The sequence below is a fragment of the Neocloeon triangulifer genome, unplaced genomic scaffold (genome assembly GCF_031216515.1).
Source record: "Neocloeon triangulifer isolate White Clay Creek 2 clone unplaced genomic scaffold, ASM3121651v1 ptg000002l, whole genome shotgun sequence".
In the NCBI taxonomy this organism is placed as follows: domain Eukaryota; kingdom Metazoa; phylum Arthropoda; class Insecta; order Ephemeroptera; family Baetidae; genus Neocloeon; species Neocloeon triangulifer.
Genome location: NW_026775545.1, coordinates 7,743,080 through 7,762,131, shown reverse-complemented (window position 1 = coordinate 7,762,131; position 19,052 = coordinate 7,743,080). Strand labels below are relative to the sequence as shown.

The following is a 19,052-nucleotide window of genomic DNA, read 5'->3' as shown; positions in this document are numbered from 1 at the left end:
TGGTGCACCACTTTTGCCGCTCCATTTGCGCGGGATAAATTTTCGCTTGCGCATCTCCTGCTTTCAATTTGCATCTGAATGGAGCGAATAAATGCATGCAACACTTGTGCCGGGCATAAATAAAACGACCAACACACACTTTGCACAATGCTGTTGAGAGTATAGCTCAAGAAACAAGAATAAAAAAAGGGAAATCAAAGAAAATTTGTATACAAAATGCTGTTGCTGCGGGCTCTTGTGAACAGTTATTTTTAATTTTCTTAAAAGAGCAGATTAGAATCAAAATTTGTGAAGCATATTTTTAAAGGTTAATTGCATTGCATTAATATTAAATCTGCTGTCACTTTTGAATTTGATCTATATTTGTGAATCAAAATAAATATTTAAGTCTACTTTGGCTGATAATTAAAACTAAACGTAACCCCGATTTTAAATGAACCTTATTTTAAAGCTTTAGATTAAGTTAGAAAATCTATCTGAGAACTTATTTTAATGAAATAAAATTTTACGCTTGACTGGAAGAGTTTTTGGTTGGTGACTTTTAACTTGAAATTAAAATCGCTCAAAACTGTTAGTAAGTTTTGCGTGTTTAGTATTGGAAAAGAATAAAATTCTAACAGTATAATTGTGAACACAATTCTTTATCATGATTTACAAAACAGCATCTCTAACAACTCCGACCTTCAAAGTTTCCTTTAATCTTAATGCAAAGCTGGTGTTTGTTAATACTCTAGGGGAAGCTTATTGACCAAAGGCAGGCAAGAAGTGTTAAGACAGTCGAGCATCATCATCAAGTTATAGAGAGCGCATATAATTCTGGCACACAGAAGGTTGGTATAGTTCAGTCGGTGTGTTGTTTCAAAGTGAACGCAGGGCCGGTGAAAAGCGAGGGGAGGATGATGAGCCGCGATTATCGCAAGAACTGTGCAAACTTGGCCTCAGCCCTATCAGTCAGAGCTAGGCCGCAGCCAGACAATGAAATTCGCAATTACCGAGCCATGCAAAATGGAATGGCGTTCGCAACTGCTGTGTACACAACATACACAGTAAGCACATGCACAGTCGTTGCTGTTTAGTTGTGTGTTGCTGCAATTATTACACTTTAATGCCCAGCAGCAGTTAAAAGCTAATGTCTGTCCCTTCGGAACGCCGCCATGCTCGGCCTGCGCCCTGCACTCCTTTTATTGATGCGGACATGCTCTTTGGTCTTCCATGTATATATTCCGATATATTCAAAGTTCTTGATGCTCCATCTTGATTTTATTTTTAGTTTTTATCAAATATAAATTTTTTTTATAAAAAAAAAAGAGATTTTGATTGGTTTCAAAAGATCTCCTCACGGTAATTCAATATTCAATATCAAAATTTTTGCAAAATTTGAAGTTTTCTGTCAGCTCCCAGAGAAATACTTGCTCTTATTCTACCTTTATCGATATCTTAAACATGTGTTATTCGCTTATGGAGGAAAGTAACATTATTTTACCCTTAACAGTATCACGTTAATACGATGTTAATGTGAGTCTGAATGGTACTATAAGGACAGAATAATACGTCTTTAAGTCTAGCAGGTATAGGTCCGTAGCGTTGCTAGGTACCTCTTAAAAACGTCTTATTTTACCATTATTTGATACTTCTTATACTATTATGGGCCCTCACGGCCACTCATATTATTCTAGTATTCTAGCTTTTTTGCTGACGTCACTCATTTGGTGACGTCACATCAGGGAATAAATTTGCATAAATCAGAGTAATAAGTTTTCTACAATGATTTTGTTTATTGATAAATCAACCATCAAATCACAAATAATTATCACAAATTTTTGAGAAGAAATTGGCACTCAAGGAGACAATTATGGAAATGAAGAAAATGGGCTTTGTCCTCATTGAAAAAATTATTTCATTTATTTTTTATTGTTTTTGTATTTTTTTAGTGAGCTCCGTTTTTGCTCATGAAATAGGGTCGCAGACTGTGACCAAAACTGATAGAGACTTTTGTTTCTGATAAAATCAATTTTTACAAGGAGGACTAAGCCCGTTTTCTTCACTTGCTTTGCTTCCAATTATCACAAAAACAGAATAAGAATTAGCACACAAAGTTGCAAAGTTGTTAAGAAGAAGATATTCGCACTTATATCTCTAAATACATAAGACTCTCACCTTCAAGAATAAACAATGATATTTATTTAATTTACTTACTAGTGCAAAATTAAGAAAAATAAAGCGCAAAATAATAAGATTATGATGAACCTGTTACAATGTTTTAAATTAAATGTACTGCGTACAGAAAAGTGATAAACTTTGACTTTTATAACAATTTTTTTATAAAGTATATGATCATTGACTGTTGGAGTTGAATAATTATCTGCATGATATGGAATAGTTTATAAATTTGACAAATAACTGCTATTAGTTCAATAAATTAAAATTTAACTTAAAAAGAGAGTGAAAAAAACCTAATTACATTACATTACATATAGAATTGTTGAGTAGAGGAGAAGCATTGACGATAAGAAGTTATGAAGATTGTTTTTTTGCATTCAGTTGCCTTTGTTGTCTCTGGGTGGCTATTTGACATCTCATTTTTGTTTTGTCTGAAAAATTGAAACAAGTAATTAAAATTTATCCATAGTATAATTATATAAAATTTAAAATTTATATTGAATGTTAGAAATTTGCAAAAAATAATAATACATAATAATTTTCATGCAATGAAACGAGCCGTAAAATGAACTTACCATAAATATGTGCATGAAAATGTGAACTGTCCAATTCCATTTCCATAAGCAGCTTTTTTCATCATGGAGTAAGATCTGAAAGCAACATAAAATAAGTAAAAGTTTCAAAACTTCTTAAAAAAGATTAATATAATATATCATTTAATCGCTTTTAATTAGTAATCAAAAATTATATATTTCTTTATTTATGATTCAAACGCAAAATTACATGTATTGTATTATTTCTTGCAGTTATTATTTTGAATTGCATTCCACACTGCCTGCATAGCAATGTGGAATGCATGTCCCAAAGGGACAGACTAGTTCTAGGTACCCTAGCTAACGCAGAGCGCGCTCGGAGCGCGTCAGGTGGGAAAAATGATTGACAGGTTGGCGGTTGGTCGTTACTCGTTATGCTTTCGGTAATTTAAAACCAACCCAATGATGCTTTATAAGTTGTGTGCCTTAAGTCCCAAAGTTTTAAAAGTAGAAGGGAATTTTTAATTCCGAAAAGTTTAACCACAACCGCATATATATAACTGAAATAATAATAAAAAGAAAAATCTGGCGTCTATAAATCCCTTTTCATTTGCTTAGGAGTCAGTCAATAATTCAAATCAAAATTAAAATTTGCTGAGAATATTAAGAAATTTTATGTCAGCTTACCTTTCTACTCAGGAAATCCATTTTGCTGGTTTTGTTGCAAAAATATCGTTTGATTTGTCGCTTGTGTATATTTGGTGCGGGCATCTTAGTCGCTGCTTCTCCCTCGAATGAGGCGAGCAAACGCGCGGACCGTCAAGCAGCCAGCGGGGGTGGCTTTTCGGAATAAAGCACATACCTGAAGGTGGCTTGGCAACACGGCAGGGTCGCGTTCAACGTTCAACAAAAAACAAAATCTTTTCGTCCTCGACTCACAATCAGCTGCAGTCGCAGAGCAAACAAACTCGATCTCTCGGAAAAATATGTATCCGAATAAAAGTAATCATTCTTCAATAATCTTTTTTTTTTAATTTACTAAAAATGAAAATTTATAAGTTTTAAGTTTGAAATATGTGTGGCAGTTAAATTGAGTTCGGTGATTTCATTTTTTTAGCGCAATGAATTTCACAATTTTAAAAAATCTTTCATTGAAGGTTCTAATTACTATTAATTAATTTAATTTCATAAATACTGATTATATTTATCAAACTAATTATTCGACAATTATTGGAAGTCAAGCTCATAATATGGAAAATTAATTTTCTGCATCCAAAATAAGCTATTTTAGTGCATACAAAATACAAATTATAATTTTACAAATAAGGCCATTTTATCATAAAATTATTAAATAATCAGTAATATTCTTAAAAAAATCTCTAATATCTAGCATTTATCTGCGCGTAATAATATGTGCCTAAGAAATGTGTAGCCTTTCCTGATTTTTTAAACTTAAATTCCAAATAAGAAAAAACACGACGAAAATGCACAACTATAGCACGTGTTATTTAGAGAACGGCTGGCGGGAATATTTTTAACAAAACTTTATCCGCTTTTGAATACAGACCTCCAGAATGTTAAATAGTCATTATCTCAAAATATATACAAAATCCTAATTTTTGTTTTTTAAAATTACTTCTGATTTTTTTTAATGATTGAAAAATCGACATATAAAAGAGAATTTAATTTGGAAATTAATGATGTAATTCGCTTAAAAATGGCTCAAATAGGACAATGGCAAATAATTAAAAACTGAATTTAATTTTAACGGCACTCCCCATATGATCTCCAAACAGAGAGAAGAAATAGAATCTTCCTTCGCGAGGCCTCTCCTATTTTCGCTCAGCGCCCTGAAGCTATTTCTATTGTGTCCTTTGTCACTGTCATCTCTCGCTCCCTTCCTCCCCTATATATGTGGGTCAAACAAATAAAGTGCACTGCCAGCGAGCAGAATGAATGAGCGCAGCGTTGCAACCTACTCTCAGGTAGGAATTGCGTCCGACCTTTTGGATGCAGCACCGCCTTGAGGTGATTTCAGGCACTTGCTCGTATTATTCTGTTTTGAACAAAATAAACATTACCACCCCCGTTCCCTGATGCGCAGGCAAGACGGCAATGCACCCTTGTAATGCATGTTGCATATCTCTAAGTAATGGTTTAGATAAAAAAGTTTAGATATTTATGTCAAACTTTTGATTGTTAAAAGTTGAATTCCAATAATTAATATAAATTTGATTGTTTGATATTCATATTAATTTTAGAAAATCTGACCAATATGCTTTGAATTAAAACTTTATAAGGGTAGGCAAAATAACAAAATTAATGTAATAATTGTTAACACTTTTGATAATAAATAGCAGTGTGCACTGTGAAACGCGCTCTTAGCACTGCGGAAATTAGTCAAAATCTAGATCGCGAGCGTGGCAATACAAAATTCTTGAGCGCACTCATACATGAACAACTGTGTCTTTTTGGTCAATACAAATATTTTGATACTTAATGTACTACAATAACAAATCTGTTTAGAAAAAATACTACATAACACCCTTTTCTATACATTTTCTAAACACATCAGTCACACTAATAGAGAAATTGCACAAGCGCACTTGAACAATTTGATGTGCGTCATCATTCATCATATTGGCTTCTGCATTCATATGGTACTGATTTCAAGATTTTATAAAGGTAAAATAATATAAGTATAAATCATGCTGGAATATTTCTCTTGGAATGTGCCTAGAAGAATAGAATAAAGTTACTTAAATAGCTAAAAAAATAAGGCGTTCATATTGTGTTAGTAGAAGAGGGAAATAATATGAAAATAAATGTACTTTAATAGCCCAAAAAATAAGGTGTCTCTAACATATTTGTCAAAGAGGAGAATAAAACGCGATTAAGATGTTGACATCAGGGGCACTAGAGTAGGCAACCTGCATCACACGATATAATACTAAAATAAGGTGGCTTTAATGACACTTAGCTAGGGACGGGTGGAAAAATAATGTGTCAGAATACTACAATAATGTTACTTTAAGCAGAGATTCTCACTATAATATGAGTATAATGCGTCGATAATTTTAATATAATAGCAGTTCGTTTTCTGGGAGAGTTAAGGTTAAATCTTGATGCATTTTATGAATCACTTGTAATTTCTCTTATAAACAATGAATATTATTTAATAATCTTGCAGCAAACTCATTGATAGGGAAATTTTTTTAAGGACACACGTCAAAAAATAGTATGACGTGTGCATGCTGTTATCATTTTTGAACATCAAAGTTCTCATTTATCATTTCCAGAAATATGATTGAATAGACACACTGACAGGCAGCCGGTGTGCTCTAATTCCATACCCGGATGTGCAGCCAACAGCCATGATTTTCACTAACCTTGAAGTCACTAACCTTGCTTTTTTAAATTATCAAATTTTATTTTCAAAATAAATTCATTTGAGGGATTTTTTAAATTTACAATGTTGCGCTTTGTAAATTTTTTGATTTAGTTCTTGTGCTTACCGTATGTCATTGAAAAGTTTGCAGAGATGGTTTTGAAATCGACCAAACGTAGCTCTAGTTTTTATATTAAATTGCAAGTTGTCAAAAACACCAATTTGATCATTCAATGTTAGCAAAATAAAAATTGCATCAAACTAGTAGGAATAATTAGTGTGTGACAAAGTTTTCTCTTTTGAAGGTGTTGTTCATGGAAGTTCTTATTTATTTATTTATTCTCCATTCAGATACATGAAATACACAACATTGACAACATTGATTATATTATGGTTTATTTTAATATTTATAGTATAAATATAACTTTAGAAAAATATATATATATATATCCATTTCAAAACTTTTAAATCATTAATTAGTAGAGGAAGCTGAAACGCCAGAGCAGGGAACCTCACACATGCGAACGCGGACGGAACCAAAATACGTCAACTCTGTTCCATATCCTGCTAGACAAGTTTCAAACTACAAAATATCAGCTAGCCTTTTTAAATGTGTGATAGTAATATGGCTATTAAATCTACTTTAGTTCTACTTGTTCAATTAGCTCACAATATTAAAGTAAGTAATAAATTCATCAAGCAATTAAGTAGGTTAAAAAAATTGACTTGTGAATCATATCACAAATTGAATTTCTAGATTATGGTCAATACTGAGCAGGAGATTTGTGACGAGGCTTTTGAAAGTGAGACATAATTATTTTAATTAAAAAAATTGTAATGAAAATTAATTTTAAATATAGACTTAAATTTACAAAATTAAAAATTATAATATTTTTATTTTTAAAAGGTCAAGACTTTACATGGAGAGTAAATGGAAACGCATTCGAATGTCTTGCTAAATGCAATTTAATGTACCAACTGTCTTCCGGCGATTTCTCTGTTAGGAAACCAAAATACTTTGAGCGAGTTTTCACTCCAATACGTCCTACAGTTAATTGTTTGAAAGAGGTGATTTAAAATTTTAATTGTATTAATTTTTTTTTTTAAATATAATTCCTTTGTAAGACTCAAGACATTAACTCGATCTGCAAAGTTAAAAGTAGGCTGCTCAAATTCAAGAACATTTTAAGTGCTAACATGTTGTGTGTATATTGCAGCAAAAGGTTTAGAATTGAAACAATACATGGATTTGCCACTTGTATATTTCCCACTAAACGTAAAAGTAATAAAATTCTTTCAGTGGATGTTTTTGTTAATAAAAGAAACTAGCTAAAAAAATTTGAGGCGGAGAAATTTTGTCAGCGGCGGGGATTAAGGTTTGGAATTGAAGAGTCTATATCGGAAATTGTAACTTTTGGTGAGTAAAACACAATAGCAATATTTATAATTTAATATTGAGCTTTTTTGACAGGCATTACTGATATTAAAATATGGACTAGTGATATTGGTTTCAAATTTGACGTACTCAATAAATCAAAGGCTTTAGGAATCGATTGCAAAATTTTGCACAAGTAATTTAATATCTGTCAGTAATATGTTCTAAAAACTAGTTAAATGAAGGCAAGGAAGTTCAATAACAATTAAACCTGAAAATTGCGGAAACGTTAACAACTTTGTTTGCGTCGTACCTGATGGATGTCATGCAAACCGTTGTAGCTCAAAATGCCCAACAGTTCAGTGTGGAACAGAAATAAAGGTAAAATTTGCGGAATAGGAAAGAGCCCTTATTTGTTTTTAAATCATTCAATATAATTGCAGAGAATTGAAAAATGTGAATCAAATTGTCCAAGTCCAGAATGTGGCGAAGAAGTAAAGTTTTTGAAAAATTATGGAGAACAATATAAATCTATTCCTTTTGCAGGCAGCAACAAAATTTGAATACAGTAATGTTAACTTATATTCTCTGAAGTATCAAGGTTTAATGAAAATTTTAGAGCCAGGAGATGGAGATTTTATAGAAATGTGCGGGAGGCAATATCTGATTTCAAAACTCGCGACAGTAAATTTTTAAATGTGGAAGTATATTTTAATTAAAAAAAAAAATTACAGCATTCTTTGAAAAGCGCAAGTGTGTTTTGCTGCACAAAGCACATGAGCTTGGCCAGCGTGTCCACCGACCTTGATTCAAAGTGCTTGGCTCGCGAGTTAATAAGTAAATGCGAAACATGAGGAGGGATTCTTTTTTAATTCATTCATCTAGAGCGAAATTACACTGATAACTCATTCTGGACCGGCGGGAGACTTGGTTCGTGTCCTGACACATATTTTTGGTGTCCTCTTGATCCAGTAGACGGGACAACAGAAGTGGTTGACAAAGACGCTCTTCAATGGTTTCCCCCGAGCAGCAATCCAAACAAACCTGCCATTACAATTACAGTCGTTAATAAATCTGAGACGTTGCAGTTTGCTTTAGAAAATAAGGACATGTCAAGAAAGGCCCTTTGCGTGGTAAAAGTTAATTTATGTTTTATTAACTTATTTTTCCAAGCAAAAAAAAAAAAATTAATGTCATGTTATTGTTCTAATTTTTGTTCCAATTAGCGAGATATCCCATCAAAATGCCAAAATTCCTTTTGCCATCCTGTTGCAGCTTCTGAAGAGGTAAAAAATATTTTATTTAATAGTAATTAATATTTTATTATCTCTGATTAATATCAATTGTCAAACAAGGTTTCACAAGCTAAAAAGTTCAAAAGCACTGGTATGTGATGTTTTACCGTCAAAAAGGTCACTCACTAATTGTGTTTTGACAGGCTTTTATAGATTCAGCTGCGTTTACGGATATGCATGTAAAAAAATTTACGACATTAATCCAGGGCAAAAAGTAATACTGTATAATGTTTCCTAAATTGCAAACTAAATAATTCCATGCCCTTACTCCAGTACATTTATTATCAAACGGTTAAATGGAGCATGACTAATGTTGATTACAAAATGAGAATGATCACCATTGAGACTAAAGAAAAACTTGAATGTTTGCTGGATGCACTAAGGAGTGAGGAAAAACTTAAACTGCCGCAACGCTTATTTGGAAATTAAAATTTTAGCATCAGGCGTAAAGAGCAACACATTTTTCGTGGCCGCAAATTCATTCGGCTGTCCAAAGTCCATCAGGTGGTGCAACGGAGTAAATAATCCATTGATGGACGATTCGTTCATTCCGTGGGATGTCGGTGAGCCGTCCATGGACCTAAACAAGGATTGTGTCTACGCTAAATACAACGCTGGCAAAAATGAGTTAACGTTTGGGAAAACCTCCTGTATTAATTCGACATTAAGTTACATATCTGAAACTGATCCAATTTATGAAAGCAAAACATTGATGGCAAATAACTCTTTAAAGCCCTAGTTATGTTGAACTTCAACAATTCTCTGAAAACAGCAATGTAAAATGAAAAAATGAAATATAGTGAATGATTTATATATAAATTGACATTGCTAAAAAAAAATTTTACTAGCATCATGCTTATACATCTAGAAATAATTACTTTTGAATTTTGAGGTAGTTTAGTTTATCTGCAATTTTTTTAATTAGGAGCTATATTTATTGAACTTAATTCATTACTTTTAATTGTTTGAAAATAGGAATCTTAAATAAATTTATCTATAAATAGAAATAAGCTGATTGACTTTTATTTGTGATGATAACTAACAGCTGTTTTTAGACTCATATCATTGTGATTCATCAAAATTAAAATTAATAATAAGATCATATTTTATTTATGTGTCCATAAAAGGCCTATAAAGATCAACCCAAGGTAAAATAAAAAAAATTAATGTTTTTTTTTATTTTATTTTTTTAAATAATATAACAGGACCATATATTTTTTTTTAATTTTTGCCATAAATTTTTAATTTAAAATAATATTATATTGTTTTTAATTTTTTAATTGAAATTGTTGTTTATCTTAACACTTGATGACAATATTTTAGTACTCTATTTTCTAATCAAATAAAATTATGAAATTATTATAATTTATTTAAAAATATAAGTATTTAAAGTACAACATTTTCTCGAAGCAAACGTTGGGAATGCGGAAAACCTCAACCTCACCACCAATACAGCGCGTGTTTATCAGTTTTTTCAAGATTCGGAAACCAGGTATTGCAGACAATTTTTTTATTCCACGTGTTTGTCTATTATGAATGATGCGTCAGTGTTTGGCCTGCACTCGAGTAATATAAACAGGTAAAAATTTGAAGTTTTCAAATTTAAGTGAAACGGTAGAGGAAGTTAAAATGTAGTACGTGGAAGGGAACGTCACACACTATCAAATGCGTCAATACTATAATTTCCTGTCAGCGGAGTTTCAAACCTATACAGTGTAATGCATGCTTCATTTCTCATTTTCAAATATGATAGCAAAATGTTTAGTCAAATCTTTTGTTCTAGTCGTTCAATTGACTCTCAATATTCACGTAAGTAATATACATTCACCAAACTAAGTCTCTTTTACAATAACTATAGGCGTTTATCGAAATTTTTAATTTTAGACTATGGTAAATTCTGAGCAACAAATGTGTGACAACGTTTTTGAAAGTGAGACACTATTATTATTGTTAATTATAAAACTTTTAATTAATTTTGTTATCTGATTGAAAAAAATGTTTGCAATACAGTTCAAGATTTTATTTGGAGAGTAAATGAAAACTCATTCGAATGCATATCTAAATGCACTTTAATGAACCGACTGTTGGAAGGCGATACAACAATTAAGAAACCAAAATTCTTAGAGCGAGTTTTCACACCAATCCAACCACGAATTAATTGTATGAATGAGGTAAAATGCAAATTTGCTTCATTTTTTGTTGTCAAATTACCTTTGGATTATAAAAGAAACAAGATATAAACTCACTTTGCAGAGTTAAAAGTAAGTGCCATTAATTCAATAAAAATTGGAATGCCATCATGAATACATTTGTAGCAAGAGGCATAGAATTGAAACAATACATGGACTTGCCATTAGTATATTTCCCATTATCCGTGAAAGTATTGCAATGATCTATGATGAAATATTTAATAAAAAAAAAACGTAGTTAAAAAAATTTGAAGCGGAGAAATTTTGCCAGCGGCATGGGTTAAGATTTGGAATTGATAATAATATGGCACAAAATGTTGCTTCTGGTGAGCTTCAGTGGTTGATACGTAAAAGCAACTTATTATTATTTTTGACAGGCACGACTGATATTAAAATTTGGACCTCTGAAATTAACTACAAATTTGACGTTCTCAATAAATCAAAGGCTGTAGGGATCGATTGCAAAGTTTTGCATAAGTAGTTAACTGTGTTTCGGCAACAACAAAACAAGACAAATCTAAGCAAACATTTTCACAGGCAACAAAGTTCAGTGACAACTGAGATTGAAAATTGTGAAAATGATAATAACTTTGTTTGCGTCTTGCCTGACGGATGCCATGCAAACCGTTGCAGCTCAAGATGCCCTTCAGGACAGTGTGGATCAGATATAAAGGTAAAATTTGCCCAAACAGAAATAGCCCATATAGTTGATTTGAAATCATTCAATCACAGAGATTTGACTCATGTGAATCAAACTGTCCGAGCCCCGAATGTGGTGAAGAGGTAATTTTTTGATCAAATATGAATGAAATAATTCTATTCACTTCGCAGGCAGCAACAAAATTTGGATACAGTTAATACTTTTCAACATATTCTCAAATTTATCCAGCATTCTATACATTTTTAATTAAATTCCTATAGAGCCCGCAGATGGGGATTTGATAGAAATGTGTGGGAGACAATACCTCTTTTCAAAACAATCGACAGTAAATTAAAAAATTTCCTAGTAGGAATTATTTGCATTAAATTTTTATCGATTTAGCATTCGCAGAAAAGCGCAAGTGTGTTTTGCTGCACAAAGCACATGAGCTTGGCCAGCGTGTCCACCGACCTTGATTCAAAGTGCTTGGCTCGCGAGTTGATAAGTAATTTTGAATCATGGCATCATGGCAATGGAACTTAATATTTGAGAATTAATTTTTCCAGAGCGAAATTACTCCGACGTCTCAATCTGGACCGGCGGCAGACTAGGTTCGTGTCCTGACAAGTACTTTTGGTGTCCGGTTGATGGGACACCAGAAGTGGTGGATCAAGACGCTCTTCACTGGCTTCTCAGCAGAGACACAAACAAGCCAGCCATTACATTTAAAGCCGTTAATAAATCAGGGATATTGCAGTTGGCATTTGAAGATAAGGACGTCTTAAGAAAAGCCCTTTGCATGGTACATATCAAATTTTCAGTTTCATGTACGTAATTAACTCGATTTGTACAGAGCAAAATAAAATATTATGCATGAGATGGGAAACTTTTAAAAATCATTTAAATTTTTTTAACTCTATAAAATTGTTTTAAGTACATCTAATAGCTTTATAAATAAAAAAATATGCATGAAGAATCATGCATCAAGTACCCAAAATTATTGATTAATCAGTTTTAAATTTTTGTTCCAATTAGCGGGAAATCCCGTCAAAATGCAGGGAATCCTTTTGTCATCCCGTTGAAGCTTCTGATGAGGTACAAATTTAATTTTTTGATATTTAAGTGATTAATACAAGATCATTCAAAAGCGTGAGCAAGTTAAGAACTTCAAAAAAACTGGTATATGATTTACTTGCAATCATAGCCATTAAAGCACATATATCCAATGTTTTTCAGGCTTCTACCGATCAGGCTGCATTTATTTGTATGCTTGTAAAAAAGTTTATGACATAAATCAAGGCCAAAAAGTAATTAAAATTGTTTTTTTTTTAATAGAAGAAGCTATATAATTTATAAATTCTTTCATGCACTTGCACCTGTTCCCTATAGTACACATATTATCAACTGGTTAAGTGGTCAATGACAAATTTAGAATACAAAATGAGATTGATTACCATTGAGACTAAAGAGAAACTTCAGTGTTTACTTGAAGCACTAAAAAGTGAGGAAAAATCACGATTTCATCTTTCTTTGAAAATGAAAACATCCTAAAATATTCGAACATTTTTTTTAGCATCAGACATTAGGAGCAACGCATTTTATGTGGCCGCAAATTCATTTGGATGTCCAAAGTCTATCAGATGGTGCAACGGTGCAGATAACCCTATAATGGATGACTCATTCCTCTCTTGGGAAGCTGGCGAGCCATCCATGGACACAAATAAAGATTGCGTTTACGCAAAATACAATGCTGCTAAGAATGAGTTGAAGTTAGGAAAAGTCAACTGTAATAATGCTACCTTTTATTCTATAACTGAAACTGATCCAATATATGATACTAAAAATTTTTCAACCAATAGTTCTGCAAAGTCCTAGACATAATTATGTAAAAACGCAGTCTAACCTAGCCTAGGCTGAGTAGGCTCTCGATTTAGATTGCACGATCCAGTTAAACTTGAGCCAAGTCTCCAGATTAGGAACTTTAATCGCCGTACTTGAATTTTAAAAACGATATGACAACATGATAAAACATATATAAGTATTTAAGGATTTTTTAGTTATAAAACTTATACAATATTAATAAAAGATTTTATACCTGTATCATATTGATAATTATAACTAAAATCATATTGAATATCATATTAAAAATCTCTTGAAAAATCAACGTGTAATCATTAAAATTCATTGCTTTCTTCAAAACCAATTATGATTGAATAAATTGAATATAATCCCAGAATTACAATTGAAATAAAAAGCAAATTATGAAAAGTTGACTTTCATAATCAAATGGTACCAAATTGACTTGACTTGTGTTTGGAATGAGATGGTTAGATTTGGCTGATATTGTGCATGGTGGGTGGTTCATATTGGTTGTTGATGTAAGAAAAAATATGAGCAATAAAATATCTAAACTTTGCCTTTTTTCAAATATCATGACGTTTATAGAGGCACGGGTAGTGCAGTGGGGATATGAACTAATGTTGCACAATTCTTTCACATTAATGGAATATTTTATATGCTCACTTCGCATCCTGCTACTGGCCTCAAATCATGTGTATTCATCATCATTGCGATGGTATACAAATTAAATGTTAATGTATACAATATTCCAACTTTTCTATGTCACTCAAGTAAGTAACAGAAATTTTCCTATCAATTTCATTATATTTGCTATATACAAGGCTGATATTGAGCAACAAGTGTGCAGAGCAGCATTTAATTATGAAAGTGATGAACTTTGATTTTAAATTGCAGATTGATTACGTAACAAATTAAAACTATTTTAAGAGCAAGACTTTACATGGAGGATTGGTGTCAAATCATTTGATTGCATTTCTCGATGCGATTTACTGCGTCGACAATTTGGTGACGAATTTTCAAGGAAACCAAAATTCTTTATGCGTGTGTTTACGTCAACCCTCCCAGTAATTAATTGTTTGAAGGAAGTAAATTATAAACAATTTATAAATTCTGATAATTTGATTTTCACTGATCTTTTTATTTTAAAGCAAAGACTGATAACATCGATTTGCGAGTTGAAAAGTAAAAACCACACATGTCATTTTCTGACAGGATGTTCAGCCATGAATTTTCAGTGAGGGGCATAGAAATGAAGCAGTATGCGGATTTGCCGCTGGTTTATTTTCCCGTCGTTGTGAAAGTTTTGAATTATTCTTTTATCAAGCGATTTAAAACAAAAAAAATTTAAAACAGCTCAACAAGTTTAAAGCGGAGAAATTTTGTCAACAATATGGCTTGAAGTTTGGAATTGAAGAGTCTATGCCAGATTTGTTAACAACTGGTAAACTAATTTTTATAGAATAATTAATATGCGATAAAATATTTCTTTCAAGGAATGGAAGATGTAAAGATTTGGACTAGTGATATTGATTTCAAATTTGCCTCTCGAAATCAATCTAAGGCAGTTGGAATTATTTGCAAAATATTTCATAAGTAAATATTTTGAATATTATATATTAAAGTGTATTTATAGTTTGGAATTATATTTATATTGAATATAATGGACAAAAATTCTTAACATTCAATAGGCAGCGAGGCTCTGCGATTTTTAAAAATGAGGATTGCAAGAATGAGAATAATTTTGTTTGTGTCCTTCCTGATGGATGTCATGCAAACCATTGCAGTTCAAAATGCTCAAATGGGCAGTGCGGAAGTGACATCAAGGTAAAAAGTAATGTATGATTGCTGATTGCTGTTTTAAAATGATAAAATTGTAGAGTATTGAAAAATGCGAATCCAACTGCCCGAAACCCGAATGTGGTGAAGAGGTTAAAAGCTTTGTGGTTTCCGTATCATGAAAAATTAATTTTAGTCATGTTAATATTATAGTCGCAATCAAAGTTTGGATACAGTAAATTCTAATCAATCAAATGCAGAAAAGATTGAAAATTTAAAACTTTTAGAGGCTATAGATGGAGATTTACTAGAAATATGTGGAAGACAATACTTATTTTCAAAAGCATTTACTGTGAAATTAAAATAAATCATGTTTTTCTAAATTTTTTAATTCAATTAATACTTTTAAGTATTCACAAAAAGGCGCTAGTGTTTTTTGCTGCACAAAACATATGAGTTTGGCAAGTGTCTCTGGTGATCTTGAATCAAAGTGCTTAGCCCGAGAAATGATAAGTTATACATATAATTTTACTAGTGTCTTGATTTTATTTTAATTGCAAAATCTTATTCTCAGAGAGAAATTATACTGACAACTCATTCTGGACCGGCGGCAGACTGGGATCCTGCCCTAACACTTATTTCTGGTGTCCGTTGGACGGTACACCAGAAGTCGTAGACCAAGAGGCTCTGCAGTGGCAACCCAGTAGTGACCCAAACAAGCAGGCTATCACATTGAAGGCTGTTACTAAAGCTAACATGGTGCAACTTGAATTTGAAGATAAGGACGCCCGAAGAAGGGTTCTTTGTGTGGTAATGATTTGCGTTTGCACAGATTAGCAGAATAGTGGGAATAAAAAGTACTGATTTTAATTAATAATTAATTACATTAAATTGCATTTTTGTTCTGAAAGAATTGAAAAAAATTTTATGTTGAAATATTGAAAAGCGGAATGCGCGAAACTTATTTATAATGACATTTTTAATATAATAATACATAATTCACAGAGAGAAATACCTTCAAAATGCACCGAATCTATTTGTAATCCTGTTGGAGCGACACAGGAAGTAAGGAAACTCATTTTCATAATTGATATTTAATCTGTTAATTAATTTATATTTCATAAGATCAATGACAATAAAAAGTTTAGAGCTACTGGTAAGTCAAAATATATCATATTATATAAAATTGTATAAATCTATATTTGAATAGCCTTCTATAGAAGAGGCTGCATTTATGGATTTGCCTGCAAAAAGATATATGATTTTGCATTAACTGATAGCAAAGTAACTTATACATATTTACTGCTCAGAATTTGAAAAACATTAAAATTTAATAAAACTGAAATATGTGATCAGTTCAATTACTATCAAGCGGCAAAGTGGAGTATAGCTAATCTGGAGTATAAGTTACGCCTTGTTACTTTCGAGACAAAGGAAAAAGTGGAATGTTTATTGGAGGCATTAAAAGGTGTAATGGAAAATAATAAATAAATAATTCTAATATTTTTGTATATTTTTAAAAACAAGCATCTGGAATATCCAGCAGCACATTTTATGTGGCGGCTAATTCATTTGGATGTCCAAAGTCTATCAGATGGTGCAACTCAGCAGACAACCCAATCATGGACGATTCGTTCATCCAGTGGGAAGCTGGCGAGCCATCTATGGATCCGAACAAAGATTGCGTATACGCCAAGTATAATGCTGGCAAGAATGAATTAACATTTGGGAAAACCGCCTGTAATGCAACACTTTATTTCATTAACGAGTCAGATGCAATATACGAAAATAACATATTGTTGAGTAATTCTACAAAGACATAATACTTTTTAAATATAATATAAGAAAAACGTGTATAAAAATCTTGGCGGTCTCTTGTTCATATTATAAACTAGTGCAGATGCCAATTTTAATTAACCTCACATGTATTTTTTGCTCTATTTCCAAGAAAGCTAGACAATATTTTCCTAATTATCAGATTACAAGAAGTTTCTAATTGGTCTAAAATTTTCACCATAATTTACTACATCATATGATATGAAAATAATGTCTGTTGTTTGTATTTTAATTAAAATTATCATTTCCAATTTGCTTGAAGAATGAAAATTAACATTTAATTTTGATTAAAAATTATATGTAGTGTAATTTTCATCTGAAATTGTGTTTTATTTTTGCCAGCAACTTTGCAATATTACTCATTACTATCGGATACACACGGGATAACTCAACGAAAATTTTACACTGACAAAAACTGCTGTTAGATCTTCACCTCATAAAATCGGATCTTGATACTTTGACAGGGTTGGCAGGCAAATTCGCTCCGACCAGGAATGCGCCGAGAGAGGGTGCGGTTGCGAGAACGGGAGAGAGCAGCTGAGGGGCGGCGAGAGTAATTTAGCACCATCAAGCTCGACTCCTCTACTTATCTCACAAATTGCATCGCATAAATATGCAAAAAAAATTCACAAGAGGACGCAGATGTTTGTCGATGAAGCCAAAGAGGTTTTACCAGCCAAAGTTGGGTCGTTCTGAGCGTGTGTAACAAGCACGCAAGACGACACACATCACACCAATCTGGGGTGCCCAAGTAAAAAGGGCGCTCGCAGTCTTCCAGCTCTACGCAGGTACGGGCGGCATATAAAAAAAGACCTAACTAAATCATTGCGACTTATTGTTAGTAGATTAAATGAGTTTAAAATCAAATTAATTCAACAAGCTATGAAAATTTTGAACTTAATCAAATCAAATTGAAATTACGTTTTAAACTAAATAAATTATAGAGCTTTTTTACAAAATATAAATTACCCTTAGTCAATCCATTTAAAAATAATTCAAATTGGTTTTAACTTTGTTTCAAAAATCTCCTTTTTAGAATTCACTAGTATTTTTTTTCACTTATTGTTAGAGCAATTTTTAATATAATCTACAAATGGAAAAAGAATCAATTATTCAATATAATTTATTGTATATGCTTACAATAATTATTAACAAAAATTGTCAATTTAAACCCTGTCGTCTGAAAAAAGAGTGTGCTTAACTCAGTCTGAAAATTATTAATAATAAAAATAATACCCCTGGCCAGTCCGTACTTGAAGAGTGCTTGGTGCGCTCCCTCAAAAATTCTCCGCGCTCTGCTTACTTGCTAACATCATGGTAATAATAGCTTGGCCCACTGGGCCGCCTTAAAACAACACACTCAATAACATCCTGTCCTTTGAAAGCGATCGGCCCCGCTTTCCCTGGGAGCGAATAAAAATTCCTGTCCGTTTTAATTACTCGGCGGGCGGTGTTGGCGCGCGCCTCGTCGGGGGTACATAACATTGTGTGTCTGATGTGGTCGTGGTGAGGATGGATTTTCAGCGCCCGTGTGCTCGTTCGTTCGCTGGCTCTCACCGGCACACCCAATTTATTGCAATTTGTCGAGCGCGGCGAGATTGCCGGTCGTTTTTGCTGCAACGGCCCCTTTGAATTATGGTTTAATTAAAAAAAGAGAGGCCGTCCTCCGACGAAATGGGTGGTTTATGGCCTGCGTGAGGGAGCATCAGACGCGCTATGTAGTCTCGCTCGGAATTTTAGAAAGGGGTTGATTCCAGCATTTTATAATAGAATTTATCAGGGTGTCATTAACTTAAGCCTGAAACAATCTCCCTGCTCGGAAAAAAAATATTTATTAGAATATTCTTCAATTACAATTAAAATAATGTAACTTTTTAGCAATGCTTCAATGTACTTTAAGAAATTAGTTTTGTTTCAAGAAGTTTCATATTTTTATTGAAAATCTAAATCGCTGCATGCTCTGACCATATTTATATTAAATTTTGAAATAAAAATTATTA

The 19,052-nt window shown here is 32.4% G+C and overlaps 3 protein-coding genes and 1 long non-coding RNA gene across 4 annotated transcripts; 3 read left to right on the top strand and 1 right to left on the bottom strand.

Annotated features, from left to right (window-relative positions):
- Window positions 1-2,487: 2,487 nt before the first annotated feature.
- On the bottom strand, window positions 2,488-3,019 carry LOC132205419 (uncharacterized). Its single transcript, XR_009442700.1, has 3 exons — window positions 2,944-3,019; window positions 2,736-2,810; window positions 2,488-2,591 (listed from the first exon to the last, which is right to left on the bottom strand). It is a non-coding gene; the product is annotated as an uncharacterized LOC132205419 (long non-coding RNA).
- Window positions 3,020-6,708: 3,689 nt separating this feature from the next.
- On the top strand, window positions 6,709-9,653 carry LOC132205254 (uncharacterized). The gene is made up of 18 exons (XM_059634205.1): window positions 6,709-6,760; window positions 6,839-6,884; window positions 6,989-7,149; window positions 7,207-7,240; window positions 7,299-7,363; window positions 7,411-7,498; window positions 7,553-7,652; window positions 7,702-7,837; window positions 7,900-7,950; window positions 8,003-8,024; window positions 8,076-8,140; window positions 8,191-8,293; window positions 8,342-8,589; window positions 8,683-8,742; window positions 8,812-8,842; window positions 8,895-8,965; window positions 9,025-9,136; window positions 9,189-9,653. Exons 2-18 carry the CDS (start codon window positions 6,842-6,844, stop codon window positions 9,488-9,490), a joined length of 1,692 nt encoding a protein of 563 aa, XP_059490188.1. The 5' UTR covers window positions 6,709-6,760; window positions 6,839-6,841; the 3' UTR covers window positions 9,491-9,653.
- An 856-nt stretch (window positions 9,654-10,509) lies between these two features.
- Window positions 10,510-13,684, top strand: LOC132205278 (uncharacterized). Its single transcript, XM_059634235.1, has 18 exons — window positions 10,510-10,560; window positions 10,636-10,681; window positions 10,762-10,922; window positions 10,979-11,012; window positions 11,067-11,107; window positions 11,179-11,266; window positions 11,318-11,417; window positions 11,478-11,613; window positions 11,673-11,723; window positions 11,772-11,793; window positions 11,862-11,926; window positions 11,983-12,085; window positions 12,147-12,382; window positions 12,616-12,675; window positions 12,729-12,759; window positions 12,817-12,887; window positions 12,970-13,081; window positions 13,154-13,684. The coding sequence occupies exons 2-18, from the start codon at window positions 10,639-10,641 to the stop codon at window positions 13,453-13,455; spliced, it is 1,656 nt and encodes a 551-aa protein (XP_059490218.1). The 5' UTR covers window positions 10,510-10,560; window positions 10,636-10,638; the 3' UTR covers window positions 13,456-13,684.
- A 376-nt stretch (window positions 13,685-14,060) lies between these two features.
- LOC132205153 (uncharacterized) lies at window positions 14,061-17,241 on the top strand. The gene is made up of 18 exons (XM_059634049.1): window positions 14,061-14,210; window positions 14,262-14,307; window positions 14,368-14,525; window positions 14,589-14,622; window positions 14,676-14,740; window positions 14,794-14,881; window positions 14,934-15,033; window positions 15,129-15,264; window positions 15,318-15,368; window positions 15,430-15,451; window positions 15,504-15,568; window positions 15,627-15,729; window positions 15,791-16,026; window positions 16,222-16,281; window positions 16,342-16,372; window positions 16,427-16,500; window positions 16,573-16,684; window positions 16,744-17,241. The coding sequence occupies exons 1-18, from the start codon at window positions 14,169-14,171 to the stop codon at window positions 17,037-17,039; spliced, it is 1,719 nt and encodes a 572-aa protein (XP_059490032.1). The 5' UTR covers window positions 14,061-14,168; the 3' UTR covers window positions 17,040-17,241.
- Window positions 17,242-19,052: the final 1,811 nt, after the last annotated feature.

Excerpts from the sequence above, each read along its gene's own strand:
- LOC132205153 (XM_059634049.1), top strand. The coding sequence starts at position 14,169 with ATGTTAATGTATACAATATTCCAACTTTTCTATGTCACTCAA. Across the intron at positions 15,369-15,429 it reads AACCCGAATGTGGTGAAGAG|TCGCAATCAAAGTTTGGATA; the intron begins GTTAAAAGCTTT and ends TTAATATTATAG. Across the intron at positions 16,501-16,572 it reads TTGCATTAACTGATAGCAAA|TTCAATTACTATCAAGCGGC; the intron begins GTAACTTATACA and ends ATATGTGATCAG.
- LOC132205254 (XM_059634205.1), top strand. The coding sequence starts at position 6,842 with ATGGTCAATACTGAGCAGGAGATTTGTGACGAGGCTTTTGAAA. Across the intron at positions 7,150-7,206 it reads CAGTTAATTGTTTGAAAGAG|ACTCAAGACATTAACTCGAT; the intron begins GTGATTTAAAAT and ends TTCCTTTGTAAG. Across the intron at positions 7,499-7,552 it reads ATCGGAAATTGTAACTTTTG|GCATTACTGATATTAAAATA; the intron begins GTGAGTAAAACA and ends CTTTTTTGACAG.
- LOC132205278 (XM_059634235.1), top strand. The coding sequence starts at position 10,639 with ATGGTAAATTCTGAGCAACAAATGTGTGACAACGTTTTTGAAA. Across the intron at positions 11,108-11,178 it reads AATACATGGACTTGCCATTA|TTAAAAAAATTTGAAGCGGA; the intron begins GTATATTTCCCA and ends AAAAAAACGTAG. Across the intron at positions 12,086-12,146 it reads CTTGGCTCGCGAGTTGATAA|AGCGAAATTACTCCGACGTC; the intron begins GTAATTTTGAAT and ends TAATTTTTCCAG.